The sequence below is a fragment of the Rhamphochromis longiceps genome, linkage group LG1, assembly GCF_057381845.1.
Source record: "Rhamphochromis longiceps isolate RC_006_pf linkage group LG1, R_longiceps_female_GT1.1, whole genome shotgun sequence".
In the NCBI taxonomy this organism is placed as follows: domain Eukaryota; kingdom Metazoa; phylum Chordata; class Actinopteri; order Cichliformes; family Cichlidae; genus Rhamphochromis; species Rhamphochromis longiceps.
The window spans coordinates 42,541,360-42,551,509 of NC_140557.1; the positions used below are offsets into that span (position 1 = coordinate 42,541,360).

General features: G+C 43.8%; 1 protein-coding gene across 1 annotated transcript; it reads right to left on the reverse strand.

Annotated features, from left to right (window-relative positions):
- Window positions 1–352: 352 nt before the first annotated feature.
- fgf3 (fibroblast growth factor 3) lies at window positions 353–4,752 on the reverse strand. The gene is made up of 3 exons (XM_085409895.1): window positions 3,561–4,752; window positions 2,903–3,006; window positions 353–2,541 (listed from the first exon to the last, which is right to left on the reverse strand). The coding sequence occupies exons 1-3, from the start codon at window positions 3,802–3,804 to the stop codon at window positions 2,173–2,175; spliced, it is 717 nt and encodes a 238-aa protein (XP_085266021.1). The 5' UTR covers window positions 3,805–4,752; the 3' UTR covers window positions 353–2,172.
- Between the last annotated feature and the right edge of the window lie 5,398 nt (window positions 4,753–10,150).

Here is a 10,150-nt window from a genome sequence, read left to right on the forward strand (position 1 = left end):
GGGGCCGATGGCGCGATATGGCAGCCTGGCTTCTGTCAGTCTGCCCCAGAGCAGCTGTGGCTACAACTGTAGCTGCCTCCACCAGTGTGTGAATGTGAGAGTGAATGAATAGTGGAATTGTAAAGCGCTTTGGGTGCCTTGAAAAGCGCTATATAAATGCAATCCATCATTATTATTATTATTATTATAAAATGTGTTGTTATTAATAAAAAGGGACTGATTGCTCAAAGCCATTATCTGACTTAAAGGCAAAATCAGAATCACATCTTAGTGAGCGGATCATTATGATGATGGGATAACAATTTTCCATCATTCTCATAAAAAGTGTGTGCATTGGCAGTGGGCAGAGTAATCATCTTAAACAGTGTTTATTTTTGTTGTTTTTACTGTAATAACTAATCATATATCATTTCTGAACGAAACACATTATTTACACCTAGAAGGAGGAACTGTGTCCCATAATTTCCAGATTTAGTGAACATGCCCATCTAAAAAGATGGGCTTAAAATCATCTAGCTATTGTGTAAATACTTATCCATTCCCCCCATCATGCCCGTAGACGTTGCAAATAAACACAACTGCTGTAGGCTGTCTGATAAAGTTTAGTAGGAGAACACAGATTTACATGGATGGAAAGGACACATCAGAGGAGGCTGAGGAGATAACGTTTGTTAAAAGTATTCAGGGAGGGGCAGGGGCCACAATAGGCCCTGACCTCACTGAAGCCCAACATTCCTGATGAGTAATGTTAGAGTTTATGACAAACCACAGCAAGGTGTTGCACTTTCTATGACACAGTTTCTGCTCTGAGAAGGGCCAGCCTTGCTTATCAGCTATGCAGCTTTTGGTCTTAAAAAAGGCCAAATGTCTCAGGCGGCATTGCTTCCAAGCCCCCCTGGGAGGAGGTATTGTCCTGGCCAGGAAACCTTCCGTGCCTACAGGTATAGAATGACAAGGCTTTATAGGTAGCTACCGACAGATGTGAGTCAAGTGTGATAAAACCTGAAAATCTGAAAAAATCCTTGAAATAAAAGTTTGCTGTACTTGTTCCTGTTATGGTAGCGTGTGGATACTGCAGCGGGGAGAGAGGGACGGACAGACTGCCGTGTGTACAGCTAAAAATGAAATACAAATCTGAGCTTTAATTTCAAAGAGAATCCTCCAAAACAACGTTAGCTTGGGTCTGGGCTAATATCCTGCTGTTTTACACCACCTGTCAGAAGTTCCTACTGTGCATTTCAGACATTGCTGCCTTCAAAGATCTGTGGCCAATAAAACCAAACATTTTGCTTTTTAGGTTTTCCACATATAAAAATAGGACATCTTATATAAATAAAATTTTTGAAGCAATAAAAAACTAAAATAAATCCCAAAACATTTGCATGGTGTCCACAGCTGCATCAGCTGCATCAGCTGCATCAGATTCAGGCACAAACACATTTCTGATGAACAGATGATAGAACTGCTGGATCGGTACCTTGTGTTTTATGTTGGAATCAGTGGACACTAAGAAACAACAGCACAATGGCTATAATGCAGAAATAGTTATATCAATAACTTACAACACAGGAACCAAATAAATATCCATAGATTTAGTAAAACATTTCACTTTCTAAACAGTAGACCATCACATTGTAAGAACGTCATACAGCTAGTGAGCACAGTTAGTCTGATTTGATCTTTGCGTCATACTGTGAAAAGTGCCCCTCTCTGTGATGTCTGCTCTTCAGTGTCCTTTTTGTTTGGTAGCGCTTCAGCAAAATACGACTTTGTCTTTGTTATCTCAGCTTTTGATAAATGAAAGCTCTAAAGCTGCTGTACATGCCAATAGTATTTACAAAAACACAACCACGTTTCAAAGGTTTTTCTTCTGTGTGAAGTTGATGGTGAACTTACGAACACCTTTGCTTACAAGTTTGAAGACGCATGGAGTCAGTAAACAGCTAATTCTAAGGCTGGCGGTGTGCGAGTCTCCTCAAGCTGGAGCATTTAGTCTGAGCCACAGCACTTCAAGTCTTCTGTGAACAAAAACTTCCACTGATCCAGAGGAAGAACCCAAATCATTCATCCACATCCTCCATTGCTGTCAAGCTACAGTATGTGGCAGGATTAAGGTCCGTGTTTGGGCAAATCACAGACTGTCCTCCAACTGTCTGCCGACACGTGTGGCTGTCAGGCCCAGCCTTTCCCAGCGCGATGCCGGCGTCTCCGGCGCTCAGCGCGGCGGCTGTGGTGATGGGCATGGTGATGCGGCCCCGGACTCTCCCTCAGCCGCTTCACCATTTCATGGTCTTTGTTACCAAGCACCCTAGGCAGAAAGAGCGAGGCTTTGTCCGTGCTTCGGGTTTTAAAGCCTCGCCGTGGCCGCCCTTTGCCGTTGATGGAAACGTACCACTGTCTCTTGGCGCTGGCCCGGCGCTTGCTGCTGCCGCCGCCTCCCGGTGCAGCAGGGTGCTCCGTGGAGTGGTGGCGGGAGGCGTAGGTGTTGTACCCCAGCTCGTGGATTCGCTCCACAAACTCACACTCTTTGTTGAACACTTCCTAGAGAGGAGAATGGATGTGAGAACGAAGCACGTTAGTCTTTCTGGAAACAGGAGCGGTGAAATTCACTCCTCTTTGGTGGCGCAGACTAAGTTTACGGTCACTTACTTTTCAGTAGCTAAACATGACAATGTGACACTAAAGCAGGGCAAAGGACAGAGGCTGCTCATGTGTCAGGCCCTGTGCTGTCTGCCTGATTGTTGCAGTGATTTAGTGCTATAGAAATAAAAATGAATTGAGCTGAATTAATGGCATAATTAAGGCATGTTTTGTTGTGTTATGTGTTCTCCACTAGCTGTGACCCATTCCCAACATGTCAGATGCGTGCGTGCGTGAGTGCGTGTGTGTGTGCTGAACACACCGATGCATACAGCCGTCCTTTATCATTCATGGCCAGATATCTCCCAGAGAAGAGCCCCTTTATGGCCACAACACCAACGTCCACTGCTGTGATTTCCATGATGCCTGTGATACACACAACAGTAACATTTTTGTATTTCTGTGTTGGACATGTTTAATAGAACATTTCTCTCTCTTAAATGTCACCATATTTCTGTATAAATGTGTGTAAATGTATTCATTTATATTCTCCGTTATTTAGAAAAAAACGAATTAAAATGAAAAAAGTTTCATTTTACTCTCAAACATATGAACAAACTAGTTTTTTCTTGCTTAACTTGCTCATTCAGTTCACCGCTCCTCACGCACACGCACACACATATATATATGTGTGTGTGTGCGCGCGCGCGCGCGTGTGCAGTTTTAGGGTCCGGCTCAGTTTCTTAGCTGTTCCCGGGACTGCGCTCTTCTGAACAGAGATCTCGGACGCTGTTCCTGGAATCACTGCACCGATTGCGTGTATATATTACACGCAATCGGTGCATATATATACATTATATATACATTATACACACACATGGCTGGCTGTAATGACATGGGTTCTTTCTTTCTCTCACGCACACACAAAGTGTCACAGCTCTCCGCTTACACCTCTCTTCCTTTCAAACTTCAGTACTCACTGAGCGGGTTGTTTTCATCCAGCGAGCCATCTATTTTGCCGTTAGGATGGATCTGCAGATGATATTTGGTAGCGCAGTAAAGTTTCCTGTGTCTCGGCGCTCCTCCGAGGTGTTCATACACTCCTCCGCGCCCCCCGGCGTCTCTCCGATGCCGGGGGTCGCAAGCCGGACCCGAAGCGCAGCGGGGCCGTGGACTAACCGGGTCCCACAGGCTCAGCAACAGCAGCAGAGCTATCACCAGCATTGTGGCATGGCCGGGAAGCGACAACTGTAGCAAAAAACAGCAGAATTCCTGCCCAACACTCGGGGTCCCATTAAAGTGATTTAAGGGGTCTTAACACAGCCGAAGAGCTTCAGCCCTGCGCGCATCCGAGCACCACAGGCAGCTCTGACAGCACACCCGCCTCCGAGGTGGAATCCTCGCCTCTGCAGCTGAAAAGCCCTCCCGTGGACCCGACTGAGCGCCTCTGCTCAGAGTGAGCGCAGATATAAAAGAAGCTTGTGGCGACAATAGGCTGAACTCCAACCAATTGATACAAAGGAAAAGGGCAGACAAAAAGGTATCGGCCCTGTGTGAAGTGAGAGACAGCGGCGTGGATAAAATTACACAGTGGCAAGAGCATAAACGTCCTAAAAGAGCAATTAGACATCCCAAATTATATAGATATGCTCGGCCAGCCACCGCAACAGGTGAGGAATAAGACTGCCGCTAAACCCGGTCCTCACCTTAAAAACAAAAGCGGAAAGCATTCAGCTTTTGAATTCTGACATCCTGAACAACCACAGGCTTCATCTAATTTCTCACGCTGTAAGATTCAGTTGGGTCCCCCCAGAAACGACTTTATCAGCCGCATTCTGAAGCAAAATAAATGTTAGCCTTTTCAGCTTTTGGGTGGTCCACATCTGCGTGTCCTTGTTCTTCCCGGTTTAACAGGTGCTTGCCAAGCATGCATCATGGCAAGCTGAGGTGAATCTCAAGCGTGTTCAGCTTGAACCAGCACCTTCAGACATCCCACAAAGACACTCCCGAGTAGGATGACGGGGAATTAAACATTTCCAGTCGACTATGCGCTCAGCATTTATACACTCCTCTTGACCTGGAAGCATAGATTAAGAAAGACAAATGGACATTGTGTCACGGGCCTCTCTCCATTTGCTCTTTACACCACAGAAGCTCTCTGCTGTGCGTTAGTTTTTCATTGTTTACCCAGGCAGTGGATTGGCCCAGACTTTTCCCATCCTAATGCCCCAGCCCTGGCTAGGCAGCAGCCGGTGGGCGGAAGAGCAGCAGGCTAAATGACTACTGCCTAAATTGCTTCCATCTTGGTCACATTATGGTTTTCATTCTGGTAATTAGCACCATCATCTACAAATCTCTCTGCCCTTTGGCACTGCTCCACTGCTGCTATGAAGGCCTCTGCTGAGAATCCCCCAGAGAGCAGACGTTAATTTGTCTTCCCCTCCCATACATCACCCAGCTAGCTGCCCGTGTCACTTTATTTACTCTGATGATCAGAAAAGCTAACTCTTTTAATTACAAATGTGTGCAATTTATGCCTCCAAAGACCCCTCAGGAGTCAGACAACACACCAAAACATCAGCCAGGCCGTGTGTATCAGAGGTTGTTCTGGTGGCCGTTTCTAAGTGAGACGCTCTTGATGTGGTTAAATGCTGGAAGAGGGTGGAACCTTAGATGTGGTGTGCTGTTTCTCTCAGAAACTATTTTAATTATGCTCCCCTGCACACCGCCCACAAAGCATCTCAGCAATAAGCAGGGCAAATGCTTGCAATTTGTGAGCCACATACACAATTTCTTCTTCACATTTAAAGAAGTGTGTGTTGTTGTTTTTAGGTTAAAGTGTCAGTTATGATTCAGCTAAATCTGAGCTGTATTCTTCAGTTAGATTTTGTGTACACATGCATTCGAGCAGAGTTAGTACCTGGGACATCGGTGCTCTAGTTTGAATGCCATCATTTTGTCAAATAGCAGGCCAAAACTTGTATATGTCCATCAGCAAGTTGATTCTCAAAGTTACTCAAAACCTATTTCAGTAAATCAAATATACATATGAAGCCCTCATATTGAGCTCAAAGTGAAACACATCAGTGCAAAATAAATAAAAGGAGGTCATACGTTTTGCCCATTCTTACAAAGACAGGAGTCCGCTGACTACAGGGCCAAATCTTTTTGCTGTGAGATGTTGGTGTGCTGCCTGTCACAGCAAAACCCATACAGAGGTGCTTTACATCCCAAAAGAACTCCAGTAAATCCTCCACAGTGACAGTGGGGAAGAGAAACAGAAAGGCCCAGAGTCCAGCAGCTGGGATGACAAGAAAGAAGTGAAAAAAAGAAGCAAACAATAGAGCAGTAAATGCCTGGCAGGCTGATGGAGCCAGCAGCAGCTGATGAATCCGTACATACCTGCAGAAAGGTATGGGAGAGAAAGGAAAACGAGGATGAAGCATAAACTACAGATCCAACTTTAAACTTTAGGAAACAAATGTTTTCGATCTTAAATCCAAACTGGGAGCTGATTCCACAGGGGAGGAGCTTTGTCTCCCATTCTACCTTTGGGAGCCCGAGGAACCACAGGTAAGTCTGTGCTCTGAAACCAAAGTGAGATCTCGCAGGAAAGTTACACAACAGGAGACAAATATAACTGCAGGGCAGACTGTGTGCATGTTCTACTGAGTGTTACGTAAATGTTCCTTCAGCTCGGTAAGACTGTGATATGACTTTTACAGAAAAACAAGTCAGCTGTTACATTTAAAGATGTTTAGGTGTGAGTGCCTTACCAGCAAACCTGAGGTGGACACTAACTCTCAGTTCATGGTCAGGCAGCTCGCTGTATGATATTTTAATTGGAAAATTCAACCAAGAGTAGATGAACAAAGTATTGAATCAAGTAGTTTTATTCACAGTCTTTAATTTTTGACGATATGCTGCTAAAGTCATTATAGCTTGTGGCTTCCAAGTGGCTCACATTTTCCACAATTTCCATAGCATGGGCAGCAAAATATGGTGCCAACTTGTACTTAACCTGTACCGATCTTTCTTCAAACACGGGAAACGGCCCGGCTGGAAAATCACAGCTGTTGGATACATTTCACATATTTGCTTCAGAAAATAGTTAACAATGAATGTAAGAGTCAATAAATAAATAAATAAATTAATTAAAATATCGAAAAAAGCCATAGTGCATCCTGGCTGTAGCTCAGAAGGTAGAGCAGGTCATCTACTGATCGGAAGGTTAGTGGTTCGATCCCTGGTTCCTCCAGTTTGCATGTCAAGCATCCTTGGGCAACATACTAACCCCAAGTTGCATCATATTGGTGTATGCATTTGTTGAAAGCGTAGAAGAAAAGTGCTTGTGAATATGGCATGTTGCATAGAGCGCTTTGAGTGCTCTGGGAGAGTAGAAAAGTGCTACATAAGAATTTAGCATCCACACAAATATAAAACATATTTGTGTGGGAGAGCCTTGGGAAATATGTCCTGTTATCTGCACAAAACAAAGTTAATTAATTGATCAAATAAGTTAACTGCACGCTGTATTCGTAGCCACGGTGACTGGAGTTCCCGGCATGTCCTTTTTATATCTTGAATGCATTCACACCTGCTTTCAGAAGAAAGAACAAAATGAAATGTGCATTTGCCTCATGAAAAAACTTTGGCCAGTTCCCGAATATTTGCCCAACTGAAATATTTACATTTTCTTTTGCCATCATCCACTTAACAAATAAATCCAAACCCAGTCATGTGAAGTGCTCTTACACAAAAGCCAAAAGCATACATTTTAACTTTCCCCTTTTCTCTCCTTCATTCACGAATCAAAGCAAGGATTTCAGGGCTCCTTTTTAATTGACGTCCCCAAATTCTCCCCTCCAACACTGCCCTCAAAAACCCCTCTTTGCACAAAAGGGTTTCTTTTTTACAATAATACAAAGGTTATTAGCCAGTTCCTTTCGTGCCCCTCTTCCCTCCCAAAATTCCCTTCCCACCTTTTTACGAGGTACCAGTAATCCAGAGCAAATCAAAATGACCTTTGAACCCTTTCTGCTGTACTTTTTCTCATGGGCAGATTTCTTTAGTGAGCCGGTGATCAGAGGGCTGAACCCGACCGCTGGCTCTCGTCTCCTGACAAATCGCTGCTGAGCTGCTTTTGTCCCCATGACTTTGATCTCACCTGCTTGTCAGGCGCTTCAGAATGAAGTCTAGTACAGTTCCAACACACAGCAAACAAATTGGCAACTATTTTATTCTACCTCCCTCTGTGTCCCTCTCTTTTATTTCAGCCCAATTGAGCCTTTAACACAGGCATGTTGGCTTGCTAGGTGACTGTTTCCACAGCTTCCAGAGAGAACTGAAAATCACACTTTAGAATAAAACACCTTCAAAACAGAAGATTAAACTTACCAAATAGAGGCACAGTCGCAGGTCATGCAAGCCTAATCCACAACATTTGAGTGTGTGAAAAACACGTGATTTTCTTTAAAATTTCATAATACACAGATCCAGGAGTCAGGCAGATCATCTTGTGACTGCCATCAGTGGAAGCGTGAATGTTAGATAGACAGCACTGGGGTAGAAAAACAGATTTTGTGAATGAAGTGCTGTGAGTGTTCAAGTAGAAGTAGAGTAGAAAAGCACTATATAAAAGCTATTTACCGTGTGCACCTGATCCTCTAGTTTTAACCTGGTATTAAATGTTTTTTAAAAGTTTTGTCTGCTTGGTTCTCAGCATGGCAGCCTTGTCAACAAACTGCTGTTACAGATAATGCAGGAACCACAAATGGGACTCCTTCGATGTGTTGATCACTAATGATTTATACAATTTAAACAATACAAAAAACAACAACAAGTACATTAAAAGCAAAAACAAACAAATGAATTTAAAAATATATAATTTTAAAAAAGCCTCTACAAAGTACTACATTTGATTAAGATGTGAGCAGCTACTTGGCCTGGACAGAGATCTCGGATGTTGTTCCCGGGATCTGCTGGAGCCACTCGCCTAGCTTGGGAGTCACTGCACCGAGTGCTCCGATTACCACGGGGACCACCGTTGCCTTCACCCTCCACATCATCTCGAGCTCATCTCTGAGCCCTTGGTACTTCTCCAGCTTGTATGTATACTCTGTATACTATGCCGGCCGGCCACTTGGTTATGCCAGCCTGCCTGCTAGCATCTTGCATCCTGCTGTTATGTGCTAGCTTGCCTCAGCGGCATCTTTACACAGCCTTTTGCCTGCTGTGTTAGACCCCAGCCCCTATGGATCTATATATATTTTTCACTAGCTGGGCCCACATCCGCATTTTAGGTTTGACAGCGTTTTAGTAGATAAAGGTGAACGGCTTGGATGTGAATTGAGCTGCGGTTTGGGGAAGGCCTCAAAGGGGACTGGCGGTGGCTCCCGGGCCTAGCAGATCCCCATGTACTAAATAGAAGAATTGAAAAGGGGAGGGAGGGGCACATAGACGAGAATGAACAGCTTGTAGAACTGGGGGAACATATATAGATAAGAACCGGAAGGAACGTGTTTGGTCCTGCTCCCGAAGTTCCTAATGAAATATGCTTCAGGCTGGTCTTGAAGACACTTGAAGCAATTACACTGCTCAGTGGAAACTAGTCAATTTTATAAATCATAATTAAACCACTGTTCAACCCTTTGTGTACCAATGCCATTAAAGATGATGAATATTGTAACATTGTGTGTATCTTGGGAATTTTCAGTGTGGAAATAGCAGTAGCTAAAAGCAACACTGTGTCTAAGTAGAGCATCCAGGGCTGCTAGTATGACTACGTCATTTGACCATCATTCTAATATATGCCTGCCAGGAATCAGAGAAAAATACAACCTAACATTCTGATTTATTTAAACATGATTATGTTTTTTTTTCTAATCCAGATATGACACATAGGAAGAGATCACATCTGTTATTTGGGATCCAGAGTTTCTCACATCTTTCATACTGTTACAGGTTACCTGAACAAAACCTGAACTAGCGTTAACATTCAGCAAATTTGAACAGGCAGCAGTCATGGATTTTTCTGTCACATGTATTTGGCACATCAAAGGAGATCATATGGGAGACAAACACCACTGTTTGCCTGTATCTCATGTATTCTTTGTGGTTTAAACTGGTTCTCCTTCAGAACAGAAAAGAAGCTGAAAGAAGCCAAACTGATGAAGAAATGCCACAAATATATTTTTTCTTCTTCAAAAAGAAACTGTATATTCTATCAGATGACAACCTCTGTAATGTTTTTGTCCCTTGCTCTCTCTTACATGCTTTCTCTTTCTCACTACTCTCTCGTTCTTGCACTGTCGCTCTTTGTCTCTCATTCACTCGCTTTCTCTGTAACCAGATAGGTCTGTCCTATACTTCTACAGCTCTTTGATTGTTAGCTGCAGGTTTCATATGCCTGCAGAGCGGCTGCACCTTCCAACAGGCAAGTGATTGTTGAAGGATGAAACTCTAGAGGCCATCAATGGCTGTAACAGACACACAGGGAGAGAGCGAGAGAGAGAGCGAGAGAGAGAGCGAGAGAGAGAGCGAGAGAGAGAGAGCGAGAGAGAGAGAGAAG

What these genes read in the sequence shown, in the direction of transcription:
- fgf3 (XM_085409895.1), bottom strand. Translation starts at nt 3,804, where the DNA reads ATGCTGGTGATAGCTCTGCTGCTGTTGCTGAGCCTGTGGGACCCGGTT. An exon ending in GGATGAAAACAACCCGCTCA is followed by an intron (nt 3,007 to 3,560) that starts GTGAGTACTGAA and finishes TGTGTATCACAG; the next exon opens with GCATCATGGAAATCACAGCA. An exon ending in AAGGACGGCTGTATGCATCG is followed by an intron (nt 2,542 to 2,902) that starts GTGTGTTCAGCA and finishes TCTCCTCTCTAG; the next exon opens with GAAGTGTTCAACAAAGAGTG.